The sequence below is a fragment of the Cricetulus griseus genome, chromosome 4, assembly GCF_003668045.3.
Source record: "Cricetulus griseus strain 17A/GY chromosome 4, alternate assembly CriGri-PICRH-1.0, whole genome shotgun sequence".
Classification (NCBI taxonomy): Eukaryota; Metazoa; Chordata; class Mammalia; order Rodentia; family Cricetidae; genus Cricetulus; species Cricetulus griseus.
In genome coordinates, this window is record NC_048597.1 from 212,261,317 (window position 1) to 212,289,274 (window position 27,958).

Genomic DNA, 27,958 nt, shown 5'->3' on the forward strand with positions numbered 1-27,958 from the left:
GAAGGGACAGCCTGGGGTGGAGTCACCTCTGCTCAAATGCCCCTGGCCGAAGCTAGTCCTAGGAAGATTGGAAAGTATAATTAATAGTCGAGCAGATGTGTGTCCAACTTAAGTATGAAGCAGGGGATATCATACTGGAATTATGTTCTCTGCAGATTAATTTCCATACAGGCATGGATTCTTTGCAACTTTGCACAACCTGTGTCTCACTAGTTCTGGGAGTCACTAGTTCCAAAGTAGTTTTGGGAGTCACTCAAAAAGCTTCAGTTTTATAATAAGGATATAAAATATTTTTCTAGCCTGAAATCACAGAATTGAAGGCATTTTCCATGTTTCAAGAAAATATTGATCAGCTGTGATTAGTATGAGCTAAAGGAAAAGCTTCTTGTAGGCATAAGGAGAAATTGTTGTGGCCATCCTGTTTATAAGGGTGGCCATCCTGTTTATAAGGGATGTATTGGAGAGTAACATCCAGCAACTGGCTGTTCCTGTTCGGTTCTCATTTTATTCCCACTGATTATGACCAGCATTGTGGAATTCTTACTACTAACTTTTGAGAAAAAGATGCAATGATCCCAATTGGCTAAGAACAGCTGAGAAAGTGCCTCCTTCTGTCACATTAGTCTTCCTGATTGCTTCCATAGTGGCTTGTTCAAATCTACAGTGTATCAAAGCTACTGTAATTGTCTTGGCAAGTTTACAGAAACAAGTCAATGCTGCCTTCTTGGTCTTTCTCATTAGTACATCAATTTAAACCCAAAGGAAACAAGTTATCAGTGCCCTGTTGACAGTCTACCTTCAAAGTCCCTTCAGAAGCTCTGCATGGTGGCACACACCATTAATCTTAGCACTCAGGAGGCAGAGGCAGGTAGATCTATGGGTGTTTGAAGTTAGCCTGGTCTATATAGTGAGTTCCAGTACAACTAGGGCTACATCTCAGGAAAAAGAAAAACAAGTTCCTTTACATTTTAACTGATGTGAAAATGTCCAGTTGCAAGTAGATTTTTAGAATTGTTTGTGGGTTTTTTTAACTGCCTCTTCTAAATTCTTTATTACATTAATTGATTTATTTTGTGTATATATATGTGGTTATGGATGTGTGTACATGTGGGTGGGAGTGCATTGTGTGAAGGTCAGAGGACAGTCTGTGAGAATCAGTTCTGTCCTTCAGCCAGCTGCACTCCAGGTATTGCATTCAAGTCCTCAGGTTTGGTGGTAAGTGCCTTTGATGCCAAGCCATTTCACTGGCCCTAAACTGCCTCTTACAAAAATTCCTTTATTTCTTTTTCTTTTCCTTTTTCTCTATTTTAATCCTTTCTTTGAATTTGAGATGATAGCCAGAATTGTGTTAACCAGAACTTCAGTGCTTTGCCAAAAGTCAGTGCCAAAATATTTTGAAAACCAGTATTTGAATGCTTGTTTTATTTATAAATAGAATTATCTTGACATGAGAAACCCTGTTTGACATATGTGATAAGTTTTTAAATATTCGGTGACTTGGTTTTTATGAAATTCCAATTTCTTGTTGCAACAGCTACGGGAACCCAATGTGAATACTGGGCCAGCAGAGCCTTGGGAAGCGAGCCTTCCATAGGCAGCATGATCCAGCTTCAGCAATCCTTCAGAGGCCCTGAGTTTGCTCACAGTTCTATAGATGTAGAAGGACCCTTTGCAAACATCAACCGAGGTAACCATTCCCATACCTGTTGTGACTGTTGGTATTCTACAAGTCTTGTATACATGGCACTAGTGTTCTGGCACCCCCCATCGGCAGGCCAGCAGGCACAGAGGCTGTGACTGACCAAGCCGAGGTTACATACTTTTCATCAGGACAACCCGGTCCTCCTGCCATCTTGGCTACCCAGGTTCTAGTAGCTGTGCTATTTTCTGACTTCGGAGGTGCTTTCGTTGAGCCACAGGGATCTGATGTAGCTTAGCTGAGAAGCAATAGTTTTACATTGTGTTCTTGTAAAATATTTCATAATTTTTCCTTCCCACTAGATAGCATGAAACTGTTTTTCATTTTACAGCATTCTTAAACTCTCTTTTAGCCTCACTGGAGTTCAAGAATGAGACAGCAAAATGGCACACCGGCTTGGGAATGCAGGCTTCCTTCCAGTAACAGAGCAACCGAGTGGCTTGTGTAAAATAGAGTTGGAGCCACTACCCTGGGGATCCATTGTTCTCCAGGGGAGACCACTGGCATTCATTACCTCAAATCCCAGAGGAGAAATTGAGGCTAGAAATGAATTACTTTCTAATACATTATTCTAGCTTTCTTAGTATTAACACAGCAGCAAATCCTAGTCTATGTCTGTTATTTTTTCAGGCTTAACTTGGAATTATTTTGTCAGTTGTATTATGGTAAATTTTCATCACTCTATGGGAATTTTTCTTCCAGATGACTGGGACACTGCTGTGGCTGGCTTATTGCAGGTCACTCCCTTGTTCTCACACTCTCTTTGGAGTCACTCTGTCAGATGTTACCTCATGTATACAGATGAAACCCGGCCCGAAATGGAACTTTTCCTTAAGGTGAAAATTTTCCTATGTTGTGTATTCACTCATTGAGAATACAAAGTCTAGGGCTGGAGAGATGGCTCAGGAGGTGAGAGATCTGGCTGCTCTTGCAAAGGACCTGGGTTTGTGTCCAGCACCCACACAGCAGGTCACATCTGTCTATAATTCCAGTTGCAGAGCATTGGATGCCCTCTTCAGGCCTCTGTGGACACCAGGCATGAGCATAGCGTGCATGCACACATGCAGGCAATCACCCATATATATAAAATAAAAATAAATAAATCTTAAATCTTAAAAAAAAGAAGAAGTAAAAGAAAATACAAGTTAATAGCTGAGGTAGTGGCATATATCTGTAACCTCAGCACTCAGGGGACAGAGGCAAGATGACTGTGGTGAGTTGGGGGCTAGCCTGTACTACATAGTGAGATCCTACCTCAAAACACAATGCAAATTGATACTATATTCAGATTATAGTTGCATTTAAACCAAGTAGCTTGCTACTTATGAGATTATCCAGAAAACAATGGGCTTTGCTTGTGAAGTGCCCTGGTTCAGGATTCACATGTGTAAAGGTAGACATTGTGTTAAGGCTCCTAGTTTTTATTCAACTTTACTAGTAACACAAGGACAGGAGCAAAGGCATGAAGATGAAATTAAGATGTTGGAACTTTCTGGCTTTCTTTTTCCCATTTACATTTAATTTTATACCTAAAATATACCAATAAGATTCCAATGTCTTAGTGAGTAGAACACTCTTTTAATCCCAGCACTCAGGAAGCAGATGCAGGCAGAGCTCTGTGAGTTCGAGACCAGCCTGGTCTACAGAGTGAGTTTCAGGACAGCCAGGGCTACACAGAGAAACCCTGACTTGAAAAACAAAAGCATATAACAAAAAAAGAAATGATGCCAATGTCTTAATATAAAAGTAAAAAATATAGTTAAGAATTTATGATGTATTAAAGTGACTTTTTCATATTTCATTATCTGTGCTCTTGTGTGTTTGAGCCCTCCATTGGCCTTGTTTGATGTAGTTGCTGTCCTTAAAGATGTTTCAGATAATACTGAAGTTTAAATCTGACCACCAATTTGAACTTCTCAAGGCATCCTGTGGACTTATTCTAAAGCAAAAGTGGGGCTCTATAAACTACAGCCTGTGGCCACTTCTGGCTTGCTAGCTGGTGTCATATGACCCAGAGCTAAGATTTGTTTTTACATTTTAAATCAGTGGTTCTCAACCATCCTATGTAATGCCACAACCATTTAATACAGTTCCTCATGTTGTGATGACTCCCATCCATAAAATTATTTTTGTTGCTATTTATAACTATAATTTTGCTACTTTTATGAATCATAATGTAAATATTTTTGGAGCTAAAGGTTTGCCAAAGGGGTCTTGACAATAATACAGGTTAAGAACCACTGTATTAAATTATTGGAAAAATGAAGAATACTATTTCATCATGTGAAAATTATATGAAATCCACACTTCAGTATCTATAAAAAAGTGTTATTGGAACATCCCCAGGTGTGTGTGTGTGTGTGTGTGTGTGTGTGTGTGTGTGTGTGTGAGAGAGAGAGAGAGAGAGAGAGAGAGATCTATGGCTGCACTACCCAAGCAGTTAATTGGGACAGAAACTAAATAAATTTAAAAGGTTCCCTGCTAAAACAGATGAATTATATAACATTATTAGTAATATTTGCCACCTGACTTTTTGTAGGAGAAATAATCTATCTCCATTGTCTCAAGTGAATTTTAAATGCATCTGCATGCCCTAGGATAAACCTGATAAATTCATGGTCTACGTATTGTTAATAGATTTACTTAGCATTCCTTTGTGATATTATTCAGTCTTGGTAAAATTGTAGAATATTTTAAAGCTCATAGCTTCTGCCTCGTAGTTGGATATAAGTTGTTCCCAAAGACAATTGGAGGCTTCTAACTAATTGCTTGCATAAAACCCATCATTATTTAGTAATATACTTTATTGTAAACCAATATTTTTTCATTAAGATTTTTAAATTTTTTATGTTTCTGGAAATAAAATCTCAGGCTTTTTATGCTAGGTAAGCCCACTATCATTGAAACTACAACTTCTAGTTCAAAAATCTTGAAACTACAACTTCTAGTTCAAAGCACCATATTGTAAATGCACACTCACACACACAGATACACATTTGAATCCTTAAAAACAAGAGAACAAATTATTCATGGTAAAATTAATAATGAGACATATCAAATCAAACTAACCTAATACTGTCTTCTGTTGTTTGATTATAAAATAAATCATTTTCTGAGCTAGAAAATAGCCATGCTGTTAAGCTATTATTTTTTGTTCTAGAGAAAAATTTACTTTTACTCTATAAGATTTTCTTTAAAATGCGATTTTTTTTGTATTAGAATACTGTTTATATAGACTGTTCTAAAACAAATCTTTTAAGTAATAAGATCCTCTCTATACTTCTTAGTTAGATATATCATGCTTTAATATATACTAATTCATTTTTAGGACCATTCACCTAAACTTAAAAGAATGTGCGAGACAATGGGATATTTTTTCCTTGCTGTTTATTTTCCAATAGATGTTGAAAATCAGTACCTCACTGTAAGAAAATGGGAACTTGAGAAAAGTTCTTTAGTTATTTTATTCCTTCACTCAACGTTACCGAGGTAAGCTGAAAAAGATCTCTAATTTACCTTTCACATTAGCTATAAAGACATCACTGCCAAATGAATTTTGAAGATGTCCTAATTCCATTCTCATTGTCAAAAACAGTGTGTGAAATCTAACAAATTTTATAACTCCCTCACACTCATATAAAAAATGTCAAGCTTTATAACATTAGACCTATCAGCATCATTAATATAAGAATTGAATTGGGCCAAACAGTGGCCTAGGGCTAAACACTGCCAGGTATCAGCTTTTGTAAATAAAGTTTTATTGGAACACAGTCACATTCTCTGATTTGTGTAAATATTTTTAGTAGCCACTTCCATACTATAAAAGAAAAATGGAGTATTTACATAAGAAACCCTCTGTCCTACATAGCCTAAAATGTTTACGATCTAACTTTACAAAACAAAGCTGGTGGCATTTCATATCAGTCCACAGTAAACCTCATTGTTTTCTTTCTTTGGATACAATTTGAGAGTCGAAGTTTCAGTGTGACTATAATTATTATAAAATTGTTATATAATTGTTAAAAAATGTTAATGAATCTTACCTGTTGGGTTTTTTTAATCATATATAGATGATATAGATATAGATAAAAGACAAAATGGCCTTCTTGGAAGGATAGCTGTTCTATCTAGCTTGTTGTCTGACTGGATTTAAGCCTTGCAGGGCATTAGTTGTCTTTGACTTTAGCTGTGTGAGGTCTCCAGTTCTATCACTTTCTCGGAAGTAAACCCTGTCATTGTCCTTAAGACTCTCTGTCTTGTAGCTGGGCCTCACAACTCAGCAAGCTGAGGCAGAAGAATTGCAAGTTGCAGACCAGCCCAGGCAACTTAGCAAGATCCTGTTTTAAAACAAAAACAAATCAAGGGCTGAGTATGTAGCTCAATTGGAAGAGGACTTTCCTAGCATGCACAAGATTCTGGGATCAGTTCCCAACACCACACAAAATCAGGCATAGTGATGCACGCCTGTAGTCCCGTCACTCAGGAAGTGAAGGGTGGAAATAAAGGAGAGGATAAAACTCAATGGTAGAGTAATTGCTTAGTGTGCATGAAACCTTACATTCAATACCCAGTTATACACACACAACTCACACATACACAACACACACTTACTCATACATGCACAACACACACACACACACACACACACACACATAATTACACCAGAACACACACACAACACACACTTATTCACACAGACACATACCACACTCACACATACACATACAAAGGAGAAAAAAAAAACCAGAATGGGCCTACAGACTGCCTAGTGGCTAGGTGGACAGAACCAGCAGAGCCATCCTGTCTACAAAGCCCTTCAGCTGGTTGCCTTCAGCTGAGTCTCCTTTCCCAACTTTTCTCTCCTTGCTTCCGTATTCATTAAGGATGTATCATTTTTAATGCCTAGTGCTTGGGTTGCATCTTATGTTACTTGGTAATACAGCCCTTCAAAGATACGTGCCCTTCATTGCTAAATATTCTTCTTTAGTTCTTATATTTAGTCTTTGAAGTCATCTTGCTTTTTTCTTTATCTTCAAGACATTTGTTTGTTAATAACGTACTACTCATTATCTTTATGCTTTTAACGTTTGTTTCCGTCTTCCTAATTTTAAACTAGAGTTCCCTCTTCCATTTATTTTCTATTATTTCCTTTATCTCCTTTAACCAAAATGTTGGTTTTCTTAAAAAATTATTCTTTTAGCTGGACAGTGGTGGCACATGCCTTTAATCCCAACACTCAGGAGGCAGAGTCAGACAGATGTCTGTGAGTAGAACCCAGCCTGGTCTACAAAGTGAATTCCAGGACAGGCTCCAAAGCTACAGAGAAACTCTGTCCCAAAAAAACAAAAAAACAAAATTATTCTTTTTAAAGAATCAGAATTTTAATTCCTTGCATTCCTGCTTTGTTTTTATTTTGCTTGAATCTCCCTCATTTCATTATACTCTTTTCACCATTTGTTTCTCTTAAGGCTACTGTGGTAGTTGGGGCTGGGAGTGTAGCTCAGTGGTACAGCACTTACCTGCTCGAGGCCTGGGTTCCATCTGCAAGGAGCATCCCTCTCTATGAACAAAAGTACAGAATTGTGACAGGAGCACTGAGCATGGCCCACAGATATAGCTGCTGCTAAGGTTACTCCGCTTCTGATTGGTTGGCTCTCTCAACTTCCCAAAAGATGAGTCTAGGAGAAGCATCCCTGAACAGCTTGGGAGCTTCATGGGAGAGTAGGTTCCTGATCAATAATTACTCCTTATGTGCATAGGGGACCCACAGAGTTACTCAGAGATGCTGCTGGTTGGTCCTTCGCATCATTCTGTACTCACATAAGAAACATTACAACCCAGTCTTTAGGTATGAGATGAATGGATGCAGAGCAAGCTATGCTAACACATTTAGCAGTAGGTGAGGAAAGAGAGGGGAGGACTCATGCTTCATGGGGAGCACAAGTGCTGTGCCTCCCCACTGTCACTCCCCAGAGCAGGCACAGAAGGGCAGCTGACATCTGACACCACCTGCATAGGTGTTCTGTAATGTACAGATGTGACCCACTCCTTTATGGCAGACACCTTTTACACTGAAGGCTAGCAATGGGAATACTCATGGCTGACTAGGAATTCCCCAGATAACAGGTGTGGCTGGCCTCCATCATGCCAGAGACAATGCTTATACAGCAGGAGCCACCAAAAATGCTTGGTCCTGAGCAGAGAAGAAGGCTGGCTGTCCCTTAGATGGATGACGTCCTGCTGACAGCACAGAGAGGCAGCTGTCATGTTTGCTTCAGTACTCCGTCCAGCCTTCTCAAGAAACAACAACTCCCCTGTGGAAGCCTCCAGTGCCACAGAGTAATTGTGTCACCTTCCAGTACTTCTTGAGTCCTGTTCTTGAATTTGTTCGGTTCTTTTTTTTTTTTAGCTAGACCAGCTATAGCTCACCTCACAGAACGTAGTTATGTGGGAGCTCGAAGACCAGGATTGAGCTGCTTCCGTTGTTCCTTGGCTTCTCTGTTTCCGTCCTTTCCACCTCACAAAAGTCATTTCTCCTCTATCAAAACCTTCACGTTTACTTCGTGGCCCACCCCACTAGCTGCACCCTACGGAGCAGATCACCACACCAGCTGGCCTCCTTCCGCTCTGACTTTAGCAATTATCTACTAGTGACCTATCTGTTTCACGTCTACTTTCCTTCCACCAGAGTATTTGAGCCAGATGCCACAGCCCGCATTCCAGCTTTCCCGTGTGTCAATTTTGCAGTGTGTGGCTCTGAAATAGAAGCCTCACACTAGTATTCGGGCAGACTTCAGACTTTTCTCCCAAAACAGTAACAAAAGGACAATTAAAATTCTGAACTTTCGTGGGACTCAGTCAACACACTAACGTGAAAAACATGTATGAGTCAATACAGATGATTGGTACAAAAAATTTAATAAGACATTTTTTCTCTTTTGTATATTTAGAATTATTATTTTAATTTAATTTTGAAGTTCTAATTATATAAACCCACACATCGGTTTGCCTCTCATGAGATCTTTCATGTAATGTTTTCTTTTTTATTTTATTTATTTATTTTTTTACATAATGTTTTCTTGAAAAGGGAAATTGCTTGCAATGTTCCTGTGGTATAGAAAACCCCAATAGGTTATATTTTTTCCAAAACCTTCTAAAAATTGTAACTGTGGTTCCTTGTAACAGAGTTTCTTTTTTTAAAAACCTTTACCCCATTCAAGGTTTTTGCTAGGCATTTGGTAGTCCCCATTTGTCCCCTTGTTTCCTATAGTAGACTCTGGATATGGATTCAGAACATGAGATAAGAGAGGGCTAGAGAAAAGAAATGCCTGAAGTTTTAGAGCTAATCATATTTGTATTTTAATTTAGAAAATACATTTTTGAATGGAACCTGTTTCCCATTTATTTGCAAAGTTCCATGAGTCTGATTCATTATTTTGAGCAATGCACAAACAGTACTTTTGAGACTTTGTGTGTTTCGGATAAATCAATTATGAAAGCTTTACAGCTTAAGGCATAATTTACAGGGCTTATTCTCTCTGGCTAATGAACACACTGTATTTCTAAGACCATGGCAGAATAGTACTGTAAAATGACTCAGTCTGAGAATTGGAAAGATAGCTCAGTAGATGAAGTGTTTGCTGTAGACACATGAGGACCAGAGTTTGAATCCCTGAACCTACACAGAAACTGGATGCTATGAAGGTCTGTAATTTCAGCACAGGGGAGGGAGAGACAGGTACATAGATCCCTGGGGCTTGTGGCCAACCAGGCTAGCTGACTCAGCTCCAGGTTCAGTGGAGAATGACTTGGGAGGACATTTGTCACTGACCTCTGGGCATGTAGGCATACACACACACACACACACACACACACACACACACACACACACACACACACACGCACACACACACACACACTTTGAAAGCTTTTCTGCCTCGGTAGCTGGATCCTTGTCACTGTAGTAAAAGCCATTTGGGCACTTAGACTGGTCACTTCTAAGTATCTTCTGCCACAGTGCAGTATGACCCGAGAATTGACAATTTCCAATCTAGTTTTCTACTGGAAGACTGTGAAGAAGCCTTTCTGCAAAACCCAGAAGGAAAACCACGATTAATCTACCATCATTTGGAGGATGAGAATGTCACTTCTGACTCCGTCCAGCAGTTTCTGGATCAAGTCTCTAACCTAAGCAAGACCAACAAAGCCAAGGTAAAACACGAAACATATGTCACAGGGCATGTGTGGCAGAAATAAAGCCAGAGCCAGGAGGTGGAAAGCGTAGGAAAGCAAGCCAGGGTGTCCAGAGAGGGGACATATAGGAGGGTGACCCAATTAGATCAGTCCAGAAACCTCAGAAACTGTCCTTTTCCCTTGGAGTGGGGCTGGGGAGTATTGGTTGGCTCTGAGAAGAATGTCAGGGCCTGGTGTGGACCCCTGTCTACGACTTCCTTGGTTTTGTTAGAAGAATAGAGCAGTCTGGAGGGTAGCCGCCAGTCTGAGATCTGGTGCAGCCGCCAGGATGAGACACGCTGGGCTCCTAACCCTAGGGATAGGGTTGAGATGAGACAGGCACCCAAAAGTATACATTGTTCACACGAATCCCTGTGTGACTTCAGACAAACCTTTTAACTTGCCTGGGTTTCCTCTTCCGAACAGCAAGGTTACATTATAGTATCTTTCTTGTAAGGAGCTGGCTGGGATAAAAGAGTTAAAAGCTTGCTGCTGCTGTGCCTCCTGCTCCTCTTCCTCCCCCTCCACCTCCCGGTGCTGCTGTCACTGCACGCCCCTGTCACTATTGGCCCTCTCTCCCTAGATCATCCATCACTCAGGGGATCCTGCGGAGGGAGTGTACAGAACATACATCAGTGTGGAAAAGATTATTAAGCAGGTAAATGTGCTTTTCTCTGTAAACTTTCATCTACAATAGCCTAGAAGCATTTTTAAAAAGAGTTTTCCAGACAGAACTACTTATGTGTGGTTTTGAAGTCAAGAGAGTGCCATTGTTCTCTTGGGATTGATGTCAAGGAACTCCATCTCATGCCAGGTAGCGGTGGTGCACACCTTTGATCCCAGTGCTTGGGGGGCAGAGGCTAAGGCAGGCAGATCTCTGAGTTCCTGGTCTACATAGTGAGTTCCAGGACAGTCAGGACAGCTGGGGCTACACAGAAACCCTGTCTTGAAGAAAACAAGAAAGAAAAAGAAAGAAAGGAAGGAAGGAAGGAAGGAAGGAAGGAAGGAAGGAAGGAAGGAAGGAAGGAACTCCATCTCAGCAATTCAGTTTCTTAGACATTAATGAACCTTTGAAATTATTCAGCAGTAGGGCTGAAGTAGGGCTCAGTCTACAGATCGCTTGCCTCATAAGCATGAGGACCTGAATTGGAGTCTTAGCACACACTTAAAAATACCAGGCATGATGGTATGTGCTTGCAATCCCAACACTGGGGAAGTGGAGACAGAAGGATTTCCTTAGGCTCACTAGATAACCAGGCCAAAGCAATCAATGGGTGAGTTCTTGTCAGTGAGAGACCCAGTCGCAAAGGAGGTAAATGTTCCTGAGGATGATACCCAAAGCTGTCTTTATCTCTTGACTCCACACTTATGTGAGTGCGAAGGCACATGCACACATGCAAACACACACTTTTTTTTTAAGTAATTCACTAACCAGATATAATTACAACTATTACATGATATTTTTCAGAAAACAAATCCCACCAAACAAAGAGCACTCTGATTTTATTTTTTATTGAGAACTCTTTATGTTTTAGTGTTTTTGTTTTAAACTAGGATTCTTATGGTTACAAATTTACTCTTGGAGGTACTTATAATAACTCTTATTCTTTTGTTTGTTTGCTTGTTTTGAGACAGAGTTTCTCTATAACAGTCCTGGCTGTCCTAGAACTCACTTTGTAGACCAGGCTGGCCTTGAACTCTCTTAGATCCACCTCTCTCTGCCTCCCCAGTGCTGGGATTAAAGGCATGCACCACCACCACCCAGCAATAACTGTTATTCTTATAAGCCTAAGTCTGGGCTTGCCCACCTTGGTAGGTAAGGCTGGGCATGCTGACCCCAGCTTGAGGTCTCTGAATTTCGTTTGCTTTCCTGTACTTGTTCTTGCTACTCAGGACATCCTTGGCCTTGAGGACACAGATGTGGAGGTGACGGATGTAGGCAATGAGGACTCCACTCCAGAAGAAGATGATTTTGGGGATGTTCTGTGGGACATACACGACGAGCAAGAGCAGATGGAAGCCCTTCAGCAGGCTTCTAACTCAGCCCATGAACTGGGAGTTGAGAAGGTGAGATGAGAGCTGGGTCCAATAAAGATCAGTTTCTTGGGGAGTGGGGGGTGGGGGGGTCACAGCTGAAAAAGTTCTTCTCACATAAGCCTGATGACCCAAGCTCAGATCCCGAGCACCCATGTCAAATGTCCAGAGTGGTGGCTCACTTCTGTAACCTCAGTGTGTTGGGAGGGCAGAGGCACAAGCAGATCTACGGAGCTCATTAGACAGTCAGCTAACCAATCAGTGACCCTGGGCTCCAGGAGAGACCCTGTCTCAAAAAATAAGGTGGAGTGTGACAGCAAAAGACAGCAGATGGCAGATTCACGAACACATGCACGTACGGGCACACACACACACACACACAATTAGAAATAATAATAAATATAAGTTAAAGGTTGTCATATAATAGTTTTTTCACCTGAGTATATTCGGTTTTGTGGCCGTGTTACCTGCTTTCAAGGCCGGATGACCCATGTTGAGATGTGCTTAGACTTTTATCATAGAAATGCTATGTGACATTGGCATATACTATGAACACCATTTTTTTTTATAAATGACAGATTGATCAGCCATGCACCCATTATGCTACCATCAACAACTCAGGCTAAGAAATGTGATGATAGCAAGGCCAGGCTGTCAGTTACAAGAATTAAAGTGCCCCATGTTCAGAAAACAAACTATGGTTATTCATTCAATGGGCAGATCAGCCATTCACTTTTGGTCTAAGCAGCAATTATTAATATCTAAACAGATTAGCAACCTGACATCTACTAAGAAACATGTCCAAGTTAAAAAACACTTAATAATATTACAAACTAATAAACAAATCAATTTTTTGTATGACATTATGTAGTGTGTGTGTGTGTGTGTGTGTGTGTGTGTGTGTGTGTGTGTGTGTGTGTGTGTGTTGTGGGGGACAGGGACGCACATGCCATGGAACATATGTGGCTGTCGGAGAACAATTTGAAATAAATTGCTCTGCTTCCACCATGTGTGTCCTGGGAATGAACTCAAGTCATCAGGCTTTGTGGCAAGCACCTTTAATGGACTGAGCCATCTCAATTTGAGTCTACCAATTAATTTCTAAAGACTGTCCCAGAAGTTAACATGAGCAGATGCATTTTTATAAAACTCTTAGAATTTAGACTGTGCATATTGCTTGGTTCTATCAAATTTCTGATCACTCTAAACTGAACCACAAAAGGAGCCTAGCTAGTGCCCCTTCTCTCATAGGGCAATGTTGCACATGTTAAGTCTGACGTTAAGAACTGTATCTGGCATGAGGTTAATATTAATTAGCAGGTGCTTTTAGAGAGGTACTGATGCTACTGTATAGAACAAGACACTGAAGACTGACACCGTTTTCCTATGAGCACACTCGGAATAAATTTGAACCGTGGTCTACATCTGAGACATTTTCCTTTGCAGTGAGAAGTTCCAACACGGGGACTTTAGATGTTTAAGTGGGTTTTCTGTAGAACCATGGACCGAGTTATTGGGATAAAGAGGGTGGTAAATCAACAAGGCCTCCCTCTGTTCCTTCAGAGGCAGCATTGCTCTGAGACACTGTGGTTCCTTGGCAGTTGGTTCATGTGTAGATACAAGCAGAACAAACTGAATGCCCACACCAACAGCAGTTTCTCGACGTTGGAAATTTTACTGTCGTAAAGCCAGCCCAAAGCCCACCACATACTATTATGAATGTAAAACGTCATCAGCAATCAGTTAGATAGTGATGGACACAGCAACACTAAGCTGGCTCTGGACACTCACTCCCAAGAAGTACGGTGGCATTTTGCTTTTCTGAGCATGGCCTTGCGGGTCTGAGCTGGTTTTGCGTGGCTGGGGAAAGCTCAGAAAGGATGGGTTCTTGGACTTTCCACAGAACTCAGCTTCATAAAGATCTCAGGCAGTCTATCTGAGCCTGGCTCTCTGGGCAGCCTGAGAGACTTGGGGAAGGGGAGTCAGAAGAAGCCCAAAGCCTGCTTTTGTTTGGACCCATTCTTAGTAAACCCTAGAAACTGAAGCAGGCTCCGGAACTCCGAGTTCATTCTTGTGATGAGGAAATCTGGGATTGCTGTCGGGGCCGGCACAGCCTTCTGGGACACTTCCAGTGGTCGAGGGGCTCCAGTGTGACGTGATGTCCTCTCTGCAGCATTTTACCAAACCTCTGAACATCGTGAAAGCCCAACACAATCCATGCTGTCCCTCACACTCTCATTACAGCAACACCACGGGCCCATTTCCTGCTTCAAGCACCAGTGTTCAGATCAGCACCCTTGCACTTGGCCAGCCGCAAGTTTGTTTTCTCACACACTTCCTCTAGTGTTTTCAGAGGTCGTACAGAAGTTAAGTGTCAGTTCAACTTAGTGTTCTCAGAGGCGTGTGCAATAAATCCTTTCTTTGTTTCTAGTATTACCAGCGCCTGGATGATCTGGTGGTGGCACCAGCCCCGATCCCACCCCTCCTGGTTTCTGGAGGACCAGGATCTGGAAAGTCCCTTCTTTTATCAAAGTGGTATGACCCAATGCAATTAAACCATTCTTTTCACTGTCTTGTTTGCTTGCTTGCTTTTTTTTTTTTTTTTTTTTTTTTTTTTTTAGAGATAGGCCCTCCTGTAGCACAAACTGGCCTGGTTTCAACCTCTGTGTGGAACTAAGGATGACCTTGAACTCCTGACCTTCCTGTATTCACCTCCTCTAACATCATACTTTTAGTTAAAAGTGAATGCCTATTTTATTAACATTTTATGTTAATTGACACCATCTTATAATAAAATGAGGCTATTAGTTAAGAGGTGAAATCAATAATCTCTCTATTTGTTCCAATGAGACTAACCAGGTAATTAAGGACACTGGGGCAACGTTTGATGTCTGGCTCTTTATGTATTTGTTGCTGTGGAGAGTTGATAAAAAGTGCCTTCTTTTCTCCTAGGATCCGGCTGCAGCAGAAGCATTTCCCTAACACGCTGATCCTGTCTCATTTTGTGGGGCGGCCCATGTCAACCAGCTCAGAGCCCTCCTTGATCATCAAGCGGCTGACCCTGAAGGTAAGATGGGCCCTTTCTGCAGCCATCTGGACATGACGCAGATTCTGAAACTCTTGGGACTGAGACAGTAATACTAAGCAGACTTCCAGGATTGTAGGTAGAATAGCACTAATTTGAAATCCTAACTGCTAAAATCCAAAACCTTTTGATAGTTGCCAAGATTGAACGCTGGGCCTTGTACATGCAAGGCAAGCATTCTGCCACTGAGCTACAGCCCCAGCTAAAACCTGAAACTTTGTATCAACATGACAACTCATGTGGAAAATCCCATGTCTGATCTTACGTGACACACCACAGTTAAAACACCGTCTCACACCACAGTTAAAACACCGTCTCACTTTGGAAGGTTTGGAATGCCTTCAGGCTACTTATAAAGGACATGTATGAAACATAATTGAATTTCATATTTAGACTCCAGTCCTATTCCCAAGATTATTTATATCTATATGTAAAAAATATTCCCCAGATCCCCAAAATCTGAAACCTGAGACGTTTCTAGAACCAAACGTTTTGCATGAGGGATACTCAACCTAAGACAGGTTATTTTAGTTTTGTGTGTAGGTTTAAAAAAATAGTAGTTGAGGTTGGAGAGATGGCTCAGCAGTCAAGAGCACTTGTTGCTCTTGCAGAGGCCCCGGGTTTGGTTCCCAGCACCCACCTCAAAGCTCATTAACTATCTGCAGCTCCAGTTCCAGGGGATTGGACACTCTTCTGGCCTTTGTGGGCACTGCATGTACATGGGTACACATATATACACATAAAATAAAAGGAAATACATCTTTAAAAACTATATATGACTTACAGGCTGCAAAGATGACCCAGCTGGTAAAGTGATTCCTGTCCAAGCATAAAACCTGAGTTTAGCCGGGCACACGCCTTTAATCCCAGCACTCGGGAGACAGAGGCAGGTGGATCTCTGTGAGTTCGAGGCCAGCCTGGTCTCCAGAACGAGTGCCAGGATAGGCTCCAAAGCCACAGAGAAACCCTGTCCCAGGAAAAAAAACCAAAAAACCTGAGCTTATATGCCCAGCATCCATGTAGACATTCAGGCATGGCAGCATGCATGTCCGTCACCACAGCGGGTGGACAGAGACAGGAGGATCCATGGGACTTTCTGGCCACTAGCCTAGCCAGTTAGTGTACTTCAAGTTCAGTGGGAGACCCTGTCTGAAAAGATAAGGTAGAGAAGGAATTGAGGAAAACACCCAACATCACGCTCTGACCCTCTTATGCAGGCGCACACACACACACACACACACACACACACACACACACTAGTACTTGGTACCACTACTGTGGGGAGTCAGCAGTGATGCACACAGTGAGGATGGAAAGGTCTCCCTGCTACCATGGAATGTGACTTACTTTGCACACGGTGTCACCCTGTCACTCTGCAGCTGATGCAGCATTTTTGGGCCGTTTCTGCACTGACGCTGGATCCTGCTAAGCTTCTGGAAGAATTTCCACACTGGCTGGAAAAGCTCTCTGCTCGGCATCAGGGCAGCGTCATCATCATCATCGATTCCATAGACCAAGTTCAGGTGCTGCCCTCGCTGTGTCTTCTATTAGCAGACGCCAGCAATGGCTACAGCAGGCATCATTTCTGGGGAAAAAGCGTCGGAAGTAAAAAAAAAAAAAAAATACTGTATGCTCATAGGCAGTCGCATCAAGTAAATCTAATTTATATGCTTAGCAAAAAGTATTTATTTTGACATATTTCTAAGGCATGGACATTTCCTTAAATGTCCAGAACTCAAATTTGGTGATAAGGGTGTTTTGCCAACCTAGGATCCACCATTCCCAAAGACTTGTATCCTTAATCATAACAAGGAAAGTGTATGGAGAATTTTATGCTATTGGAGAGCTATGGGGGTTGTTCTGAAATGCCGTTGTTGTTGTGTTGTTGTTATTATATATAAGTTGACTTGTGCTGTGTGTTCTTAAGCAAGTGGAGAAGCACATGAAGTGGCTGATAGACCCCCTGCCGGTGAACGTTCGAGTCATTGTCTCTGTGAATGTGGAGACCTGCCCTGCAGCGTGGAGGTACGGAAGTCCAGTCAATCCCTCAGAGTGACTGCAGACAAGGAAAGGTCCTTGATGCCCGGCTGTGGTTTTCCTGTAAATGGCAGTGAGGCTGGGGAGAAAGAACCATCTGTAGGATGGGGGCGGGGAATGGGGAGAGTCAGAGCTGGCGTAGAAGGGAAAAGAAGGAAATGGAAATGACTGCAAGTTGTCTGAACCAAGAAATGAAAGCCAATCATGACTTCCTGGGCTGAAAAGGGAGACACAGAATGGGTATGTCTGGGGAGAGAGCTAGTAGGTTTGTTTCTTGGGAGAGTTTAGTTTGAATCCTAAATTGCTAAGCCAAGTAATGACATCTAGTAGGCAGGGGAATTTTGTGGGTGAGAAAAATGGAGAGGAGGGGTGGTCTGAGAATTACCGGCTAGAGACCCATTTTCTAGAATGCAGGCTCACTTTTATTGGAAGCCCTCAGAAAAGTGACATAAGGGTTGACTTCTGTAGGGCAGTATTCCTAAACCTGTATATTTTTTTGACCCAGGGAAAAACCTTGTAAAAGTTCTTTCCTACAAGAAAGCCTCACCCACCCCCCTCGTCATGCCTCCTTAAGAAATTTTAATGCTGTGTGCACACACTGTGTGTCAGAGTGCATCTATAAGCAGACATGTGTGCACATCTGTACTTTGTACATAGCATAGGTTTTTCCTATCCCCAGTCAGTTGCCCTGTAAGAAGCCGGGGACAGAGACCATCTTGAACGGCTCCCCTGAGCAGGTCCCGAGTGTGGAAATACAGGTGTTTCTCCACTTAGCTAACATGTAGCTATGACACTCTGCTTTGTCGGCCAATGTAATGATAAACCTTAGAATGAATCAAATAATAATTTAATGTGACTGCCAGATTCCATAGGTTTATTTTATAAAGGTTGCATAAAAATAAGTCATCTGATGGTTTGTAAGGGGTGTTATGGTAGATTATGGTCTTCGTTGGATTGTTAAAAATTTCTTTTCTTTTTTCTAAAAGGTTGTGGCCTACACTGCATCTTGATCCTTTAAGCCCCAAAGATGCGAAATCCATAATAATGGCAGAATGCCACTCTGTTGACATGACGTTGAGCAGAGAGCAGGTGAGCTTTCCCACGTTGATGCTTTCCCTACTCCTTGCCAGAAGACTTAAAATTCAAGATAGAGCTCTGTTCTTCTGAGGGACTCAGGCGTTCAGCGATTATTTTGGTAATAATTTTTCCCTTTTAAAAAACAGTGTGTGTGCTGTGCATGTGTGTACCTGTGTGTATGCAGGTGTGTGCACCCATGTGCGAGCATGTAGAGGCCAGAGACTGGAGTCAGGTGTCACCCCCTGTTGCTCCACATTTATTTATTTATTTATTTATTTATTTATTTGTTTGTTTGTTTATTTTGAGCCAGGGTCTCACTGAACCTAGTGCTCAGCATTTGGCTAAACCAGATGGCCAGCAAGCTCCAGGAACCCACCTGTCTCTGCCACTTCACCCCACCCCCATCCCACCTCCCATTGCTGGGGTTATGGGCACACGCAACCACACCCAGCTTTAATGTGAGCCCCTCACGATCTGACCTCCGGTTCTCATGCTCATACAGCAAGCTCTTTATCCACTGAGCTACCTCCCCAACCAGCCCCATTCTGTTTTCAATGACCGACACAGAGGAAGCAATCCAAATACGTTGGCCTTTAGGAAGAGTATATAGCGTTAAGTGGGTCTTCTAAAAAGTGAGAAGTGTTTTTATATTGGCTGCATCTCCCTTCTGCCTCTCGCTGCAGCCAGGCTCCCTCCATTGCACCTGTGACATCAGTGATAGCAACAGAGACAGATTCCTTCTGCTGGGACCTCTGGGGCTGGCTCAGGAGTAATGATCCCAGGCCACTTTTCTCACTTTCGTTTTGTTTTGTTTGGAAACTGGTGTAGGAGAAGCAGCTAGACCAACACTGCCGCTCTGCCACCACCTGCAATGCCCTCTATACCACCCTTTTCAGCAAAATGATGGCGTGGTAAGTGGTCATCTCCCTTGGTGTTCTGCTTGTGTTCATCTGGCTGCAGTCCGCTTTCTCTGCAAAGCAAGGGCTGTTTCAGGCTAGCCTTGTTGGCCTTGGATGTCTCCCTATTCTTATGTGACACTCACTCGGGAGGATGTGACTCACTGTCGAGGGTGGAGGAATCAGGAACTTTTTACTGCTCCGTTCTCAAGTCTACCCATAAGTATGTATTTTCCATATCATCATTAGTCCACTTTACATGAGCCATGGGTTGCTGGGCTTTGGTTTCTTCTTCCTCACAGCCCCACTCCACACAGTCCTCAGCCGGAGATGAAAAAGGACTATCTTTCTGATGTTTGTCATAATAGACATCATCCTAACACAGCCTTACAGACACGGAATCTAGCGTTCTTGTCTTTTAATTCCACTTTCTCATTTTGAACAAGTCTGAAATGAAAAGAAAATTTTACAAGATTGAGTTTCCTATGGCATGCCCTCCAACCTTTCCATTGTTACTTGTGGAAATACAGTGTGACCAGTCGAGAATGTGGCTCCTCAGCCATACAAATGTATGGTGTTTATTGTATGAATCCCCTTTATTAAACATAGATTCTTTCTTATACAATATAGCTGAATATGAGTTCCCCTCCCTCTGCTCTCAGTTGCTCCCTACCTCCTCTCCCATCCAGAAAGGGTTCTGTCTCTCACTAGAAAGGGTTTCCAGGAGATAACAAAAGAAAATATAGTAAGATAAAACAAAAACCGTCATATTGAAGTTGGACAGGACAAGCCAACAGAAAAATAAGAACCCCAAGAGAAGGTACAAGAATCAGAGACCCATTGGTTTACACATTCGGGAGTCGCAAGAAAGTGTTAAACTGAAAGCTCCAGTATCTATGCAGAGGACCTGATGCAGACCTGTGAAGGCCTGGGCTGGATGCTTCCGTCTGAGTTCATGTGACCTTTGCGGGGTCTGTGTATGGTCTTGTTCTCCTGGTGTCTTCTGCCCCTCTGTTTTTCCATTCCCTTCTTTCTCCTCTTATGAAGGGTTCTTTCAACTCTGAGGGGAGGGATTTGATGGGGACATCTCATTTAGATTTGTGTCTTCCAAGGTCTCTCTCTGTGTGTCTCTCTGTCTCCTATGTGTCTCTGTCTCTGTCTCTCTCTCTCTCTCTCTCTCTCTCTCTCTCTCTCTCTCTGCAGGAGGAAGTCTCTCTGTTGATGACTGAATAAGGCACTGATCTATAAGAATAGCAGAATATCATTGGAAGTCATTTTATTGTTACTATTATTTTTTAGGACCAGTAGTATATGGCTTTAAGTTAGGTCTCTGGGCTATCTAGACTCTGGTTCTTGGTCACCCAAGCAGTGTCAGGTATGGGTTCCATCTTATGGAGTGGGTCTTAAGTCAAATCAGACATCAGTGGTTACTTCCACAAGGTTTGTACCACTATTGCCTTGGCATATTTTGCAGGCAGGACAGATTGTAGATCAAAGGCTCTGTGATTGGGTTGGTGTTTAGTTTAGGTTTTTTTTTTTTTTTTTTCGATAGTCTTCAGAGTACCTTTCCATTCATAGATGCTAGAACATGGGTTCTTGGTAGGCACCAGCTTGAGTTTACTGAGTTGTGTGGGTGTTGTCTTCAGTAATAGGGCCTTACTGTCAGTTTGTGGAGAGCAACCTATTGTCTTGGCAACAGCCTGCGGTTGTGGGGGCTTTTTACCATATCCTTTCAGCCAACAACTCAATTGGATGAATTCTGACACTGGAAATTTCCATTTGGTGACAAGATATGGCCAATAGGGATTCTGTTTCCCACATTATTTGGAGACTCCATTGGAATTCCCTTCATATATTAAAGGAAGTTCCCACTGCACTAGGTTTCTGTACTGCCCCTCAAATGTTCTTTAGTTCTATCGTCTCTCCCCTCATTCCCTTCCTCAATCCCATCTTCCTTCCCCCTTCCCACCTGATCCCCCCATTCTTGCCCCTCCTCCCACCCCTGACTCCAGTACCCATAGGATCTATTCTATTTTCCCTTCCCAGAGAGATCCATGTGTCCCAGGTAGTCCCTTCTTCTATGCCCAGTGTCTCTGGGTCTACAGATTGTAGCTTGGTCATCATTTATCGATGGCTAGTATCCAGATATAAGTGAATACATACCTTATTTATCTTTCTGTGTCTAGGTTGCCTCACAATGATATTTTTCTAGTTACATCCATTTGCCAGCAAATTTCATGATATCATTTTTTTTCCCCTCTGGTTTTTTGAGACAGAGTTTCTCTGTGGCTTTGGAGGCTGTCCCGGAACTAGCTCTTGTAGACCAGGCTGGTCTCGAACTCTCAGAGATTGCCTGCCTCTGCCTCCCAAGTGCTGGGATTAAAGGCGTGTGCCACCACCGCCCAGCTATGATATCATTTTTAACAGCTGGATAATACTCCATTATGTAAATGTACCACTTTTTTAAAAAACCATTCTTCTGTTGAGGGACATCTAGGTTGTTTCCAATTTCTGGCTATTGTGAACTGAGCAGCACTAGGAATCCTGTGGAAGAGAGGAAGGAAAGATTATAGGAGCCAGAGGGGGTCAAGGATTCCACAAGAAAACCTACAGAATCAAGTAATCTTGACTCGTAGGGGCTCACAGAGACTTGAGCCGACAACCAGGGAACCTGTATGGGGCTGACCTAGGCACTCTGCACATATGTTGCAGTTGTATAGTTTGGTCCTCTTGTGGGACTCCTTAACAGCGGGAGCAGGGCCTGTCTCTAACTCTTTTTCTTGCTTTTGGGACGCTTCCTCCTACTGGGTTGCCTCTTCCAACCATAATATGAGGGATGGTGCCTAGTCTTATTGCAACTTTATATGCTGTGTTTGATTGATATCCATGGGAGGCCTGCTCTTTTCTGAAGGGAAATGGGAGAAGGAGTAGACCTGGGGAGAAGGGGTGGTGAGGAGAGGGATTGGGAGGAGAGGAGAGAGGAGAAACTGTGGTTGGGATGTAATATATGAGAGAAGAATCAATTTAAAAAATAAAAATAAATTTAAGAAATAAAAAATGAATAGAGTAGCAATGTGTTTGAGCAAGTGTCCCTATGGTAGGGTGGGGTATCCTTTGGGTCTATGCCTAAGGGTGGTATAGCTGGGACTTGAGGTAGATCGATTCCTATCTTTCTGAGGAACCACCATATTGATTTCCAAAGTGACTGTGCAAGCTTGTACTCCCACCAGCAAAGGAAGAGTGTCTTCCTTGCTCCACAGCCTCTCCAGCATAAGCTTTCATCGGTGTTTTTGATCTTAGCCATTCTGACAGATGTATCTCAGAGTTGCTTTGATTTGTATTTCCCTGATGGCTAAGGAGGTTGAACATTTCTTTAAGTGTTTCTAAGCCATTTGCATTTTCTCTGTTGAGAATTCTTGTTTAGAACTGAACCCCATTTTTCAATTGGGCTGTTTTATTTATTTATTTATTTATTTATTTATTTTTGATACCAAGTTTCTACAGTAATCTATTTTATGAGGACTGTGGACCATTTTTGTATTTAAAAAAGAAACTCTTGTGTGGGTGGAGTTTGTTTTTGCAGTGCTAGATACTGAATCCAGACCTAGGCATGGACATGTACTCTGCTGCTAGGTAGCATCCTGAGTTCGTGTGCGTGTGTGTGTGTGTGTGTGTGTGTGTGTGTGTGTGTGTGTCCATACAGTTTCAGCATGCGTTGGTATCAGTGTTTATTGTCACCCTCTAAGGGAGGGAGGAGATGCTTTAAATGTCCCCTGCAGGTGGGTAGCATGCTGGAGGATAAGAGCCAACCCTTGCGGGGCATTGGTGGCCCAGGCCTTTAATCCCAGCAGTAGGGAGGCAGAGGTGGATCTCTGTGAGTTGGAGGCCAGCCTGGTCTACAGAGTGAGTTCCAGGACAGGCTCCAAAGCTACACAGAGAAACCCTGTCTCGAAAAACAAAAAACAAAAACAACAAAACAACAACAACAAAAAGCCAACCCTTACTCATTTTTTAAAAGATTTTATTTATTTATTATGTATACAACATTCTGCTTCCATGTATATCTGCACACCAGAAGAGGGCACCAGATCTAATAATGGGTGGTTGTGAGCCACCATGTGGTTGCTGGGAATTGAACTCAGGACCTCTGGAAGAGCAGTCGGCACTCTTAACCTCTGAGCCATCTCTCCAGCCCCTTACTCATTTTTATATTCCACGGAGAACACTAATTACTTGACATACATTAACTCTCGGCACAAGTTCATTGAAATGGATTAAATGGTATAATAAAACAAACCAAATGACTCCAGCAGCCCCCAGAAAACTATCATTTCTCTGTATTTTTATTGAATTCCCATTATGGGTTATAGTGCAAACATGGCGGTCACTGTTTTTATGTGCCCAGATTCTTCACAGATATTGGCAGTCTGTATGAAACTCGGTCTGTTCTCAATTTCCACAGTGCCGGGAGAGCAGGCAACTTAGAGAAAACCCTTCGTCAGTGCCTGGAGTGTCAAGACACCGTTTCATTGTACAGACTCGTTCTCCGCTCCATCCGGGAGTCTATGCCAAGTGAGGTGGATAAAGAGCTGATGACACAGGTGAAGGGCAGTGCACCCACCAGAGGACAGCTGGGGACCTTGTGTGTAGTCCCGTGGGTAGGGTTTGTTGGTATCCTGGCATTATGCTGATCCCGCCGCCTAACAATGGGCAGGATGCGCACACCAGCGTTCAGGCAGATACTTAGACAGCTCAAAGGTTGCATGGCGCATAAGGACTCTGTTTGCATGTGCAAGCTTCCCCTTTTACGTGAGCGCATCTGCCTGTTTGCCCCTTATCCCCTTACCCCCTTTCCCTTCCCCTTCTCTTTTTTCTCTTCCACCTGTCTCTCTTCCATCTCTGCTCCCGGTCAGCCGACACCTATTTCTCCCTTGTTCCCTTTCCCAATTAACTCCACATGGGTTTGTTGAGTCACCCGCAGCCAGCTATTGATGAAAAATAACAAGCGTTAAGTCATTTTTTATTTGAGTTTAAGTACATTGCAAGCATTTGAGAAAGGCTGCACTCTTCCTGGTTATCACCGAGATTTCGCTTCTCACGGTTATTCGTTGTCTTGTTTCTTGTGTTTTATAAGACAGGGTTGTTCTAAAGCTCTGGCTGTCCTGGAGCCCAGGCTGGTCTCAAACTCGCAGCCATCCTCCTGAGCCAGCCTTCCAGGTGTTGGGATTATAGGTTTGCACAGCCATGCTTGACTTTTACTCCTTTTTAAATTGGGTTGTCTGTTTCTTATTGGTCTGTGCTTGTTTTTTCTTTTAGGATTTAATTTTTTAAAATTCTGTGTATGCCTGTGTGTCTGTTGGAGGGCATATGTGAGTACAGGTTCCCCAGGAGGCCAGAAGAGGATTCTGGATGCTTTGGAGAAGGAGTTGTGTGTGGTTGTGAGCCTCCTGGTGTGTCCTCTGGAAGAGCAGCAAGGGTTTTTAAGCACTGAGCCATCTCCCCACTCCTGGGTTTCTTTTTCTTATTGGTCTGAAGTTCTTAAATGTTCATATTGAATACAAATTACATGTCTTTTTCCTTTGTATTTTGTCACCTATGATGGTACTTATTTAAAAATTTTATTTTGGTAAAATCAAATTTACCAACAGTTCTGCTGTGTTTCAAACTCTCTGCTGCTTTAAATGTCCCTGTGTGGTGTGTGTTCATGTAGTTTCCTTCAAAACATCTTATAGTCTCTGTGTGTGCATCTTTAATTCATGTGGATGTATTTTAGCTGTGTAAGAGAAACATATTTGCTTTTTATTTAGCCTTTTGTTATGTGGCTATCTGATTGTTGTTTTTATTAAATAATATATATTCTCTTCTGATTTGGAGGGCTGACAGATATCAAGCTCACATGTAATTGTGGGTCTGTTTCTAGGCTTTTCTATTCAGTTTAGCTCCCCCACCCCATGATATATTGTCTTAGAACGTTAAGACAAGCTTTGACATTTTGTTGAGCAAATTGTCTTTTGCTGTTATTTTTTGTGATTGTCTTAGCTAAGGTGTGTGTGTGTGTGTGTGTGTGTGTGTGTGTGAGAGAGAGAGAGAGAGAGAGAGAGAGAGAGAGAGAGAGAGAGAGAGAGATCTGCATATATGTACAGGTGTATGTGTAGGAAAATGCACTTGCCCATGTGTACATATGTGGAGGTCAGACATCAGGATGTCTTCATCAGTTGCTTCTCTTTGTTTCTTTGAGACAAAGTTTGGATAAAAAGTTAATAAGTGTTAACAAGTTTTACACATTCTTGGCTGTGATTTCTGAGGTGCCCTGTGCTTCCTGTGTGTTTTGCCCTCTGTGTAGATTCTCTGCCTCATCAACGTTAGTCACAATGGTGTGAGTGAGTCCGAGCTGATGGAGCTGTACCCAGAGATGTCCTGGGCCTCCATGACCTCCATCGTCCACAGTTTACACAAAATGTGTCTGCTGACTTACAGCTGTGGCCTGCTCAGATTTCGACATCTGCAGGTAAACATTATTTCAAACATCTTTTTAACAAAAAGTTGGGGGTTTTTTTTGTTTTTTTTTTACTTGTAAGTATCTCTCTAGCATTCCATGCCATGTTACACTATGTTATGTTAAATGTTTCAGGTGTTAGCATCAAAAGCTAAAATTTGGCATTACACTTTGGTTTTTTGCAGTGACTTTAGATTGCATGTGAACTTGCCCAACACTAAGTGGGTCTAGTGCCTTCAGGAGGCAGCTATTACTTCAAAAGTGGTACCCAAGGTGCTTTAGTTCCAAAGATCTGCTGGAAAATATTGTCCCTGGGGCTGGAGAGATGGCTCAGCCATTAAAGGCTAGGCTCACAGCAAAAAGTATATTGTCTCTGTCATTAACAATAGTGTATTGTACACTTACAGTTTTACTAAAGGGAGCCAGGCACAGTACCACAGGCCTACCATTATCCTAGTACCTCTGAGGTAGAGACAGGAGGCTCAGGAGTTCAAGACTAGCCTCTGCTGTGTAGTTTGTGTAGCCTCTGCTGTGTAGTCTAGCCTGTGCTGCATGAGCTAGGGATGGTGGCATAAGCCTATAACCCTGGGAGGCTAAGGCAGGAGCCTTGTAAATCTGAGGCCAGCCTAGGCTACCCTACATAGCAAGACGACCTAGTAAGTCTCAAAAATCAAAACAGTGATTAAGAAGGTGTCTCTCTTGTTACATGTTACACATAAAATGTTTAAAAAATAGCGAAATTCTAGTCATAAAACACATGAAGCAAAAAGGGAGTTTCTTTCTAGGAATGCAAGCATGAGGCAAGTCAGCCTTTTACAGTCCTTTGTATTCCTTCTCCCCTGGGTGAGCTGGACAGACTTTCCAGGTTCTCACAGGGCTGTGAAGGGACTGATGATGGCCGTTGAAGACTTGCTGTGTGGCTCATGATTGTAACTCTTCAGAAATGGTTGGCTAATAGAATCCCTATCGTATGTGTGCCATGAGCAAAAGCATGGTCCAGCCTATCACAGCAATGTCCCAGTCTCTGGTACCAACTTCTGTCTTAGTCAGGGTTTCTATTGCTGTGAAGAGACACCATGACCACGGCAACTCTTATAAAGGAAAACGTTTAATTGGGGCTGGCTTACAGTTCAGAGGCTTATTAGTCCATTGTCATTGTGGCAAGAAGCATGGCAGTGTGCAGGCAGACCTGATGCTTCAGAGTTACCTGAAAGTTCTATATCTGGATCTACGGGCAGCTGGAAGAGACAGTGAGTCACTAGGCCTTGCTTGATTTTATACCTGAGGCTGTATGGCTCAGGCGTATAGCCCAGGCTGGCCTAAGCAAATGTTCTTCCTGCTTTTACCTTTGTGTGATGGACACAGTGCCACATCTAATTTTCTGGGATTTAAAACATACACACACACATTAATTTTTGAATTAAATTGTGCTTTGAATTCTTAAGTTTTACACTAAACTGAGTTTATTATGTTAGTGTATCCTTGGTTTAAAAATACTGTAGGGTTATTTTTACTGTGTAACTATAAAATAAAAGAATTATAAATTTCTTTTTGCAAGTCAGATGCATAATGACTTAAAACAGAATCTGGTTTCTTTTCTGTCTCTCCAGGCCTGGGAAACAGTGAAACTGGAGTACATGGAGGACCCCACCCTCATTTCTTCATACAGGCAAAAGCTGATCAACTATTTTACCTCACAGCTCAGGTATCAGAGATGTCTCTTTGTTCTTCTGTAACACACTCTGCCTTTGTATTCTTGTTTCTCTCTCTTAGCTTCTAAGTTAAAGTGTAAAATTCATCCAGGTCAGATGACACAGGCCTTAATACCAGTTACTAGGGAAACTGAGGCAGGGGGATTGCAGGTTTAAAGTCTGTATGGACTACTGAGTGGGTTCAAGGCTAGCCTAAAAATTTAGTGTGACCTTCCCTATCTCAAAATTAAATTAATAAATAAATAAAATTAAAGGCTAGGAAGGTAGCCCAGTGTCTACCTAATAGCAAGAAAAAAAAATGCCATTTTATAGAAATCTTGTTATGATAAAGGTAAAACCTTGGATGACATTGATACAAGATAAATTTATTGTCTTTATATTTATTGTTTAAATAATTAAAATATATGTCACACATTTCATGTTCTCCCTGTCATGTGCATGCATGGGCGCGCGCACGCGCGCGCGCGCACACACACACACACACACACACACACACACACACACAGAGGTATATGTACCTCTGTTCATGTATATTCAGGCCCGTTGAAGTTTTTTTTTTTTTGGTTTGTTTTTGTTTTCCCTCATTTAGGAAGACTTTCCACTCTTTTAACCCCTTTCAATGTTTCAATGTTTTATCTTCTTCCTCATAATGGGGAAGAGGCTGGTTGAGACTCTCAGAGATTTATCTCA

The 27,958-nt window shown here is 42.2% G+C and overlaps 1 protein-coding gene across 4 annotated transcripts in view; it reads left to right on the plus strand.

Moving 5' to 3' along the window:
- Nphp3 (nephrocystin 3) overlaps positions 1–27,958 on the plus strand; it is a 43,169-nt gene that overhangs the window by 5,544 nt on the left and 9,667 nt on the right. For 3 of the 4 annotated variants that reach the window (XR_003485117.2, XM_035443909.1, XM_027414344.2), the window contains exons 4-18: positions 1,535–1,687; positions 2,402–2,535; positions 5,028–5,188; positions 9,754–9,910; positions 10,515–10,589; positions 11,825–11,998; positions 14,397–14,500; positions 14,918–15,032; positions 16,430–16,573; positions 16,978–17,075; positions 18,074–18,176; positions 18,993–19,075; positions 23,523–23,661; positions 25,404–25,568; positions 27,167–27,261. Coding sequence is in view for 3 of the 4 variants with exons in the window: in XM_035443909.1 (XP_035299800.1) it covers positions 1,535–1,687; positions 2,402–2,535; positions 5,028–5,188; positions 9,754–9,910; positions 10,515–10,589; positions 11,825–11,998; positions 14,397–14,500; positions 14,918–15,032; positions 16,430–16,573; positions 16,978–17,075; positions 18,074–18,176; positions 18,993–19,075; positions 23,523–23,661; positions 25,404–25,568; positions 27,167–27,261 (1,900 nt within the window). In the remaining variant the exon portion in view is untranslated. Of the gene's footprint in view, positions 1–1,534; positions 1,688–2,401; positions 2,536–5,027; positions 5,189–9,753; positions 9,911–10,514; positions 10,590–11,824; positions 11,999–14,396; positions 14,501–14,917; positions 15,033–16,429; positions 16,574–16,977; positions 17,076–18,073; positions 18,177–18,992; positions 19,076–23,522; positions 23,662–25,403; positions 25,569–27,166; positions 27,262–27,958 lie in introns of those variants that run through there. The other variant, XM_027414345.2, reaches the window with a different exon arrangement.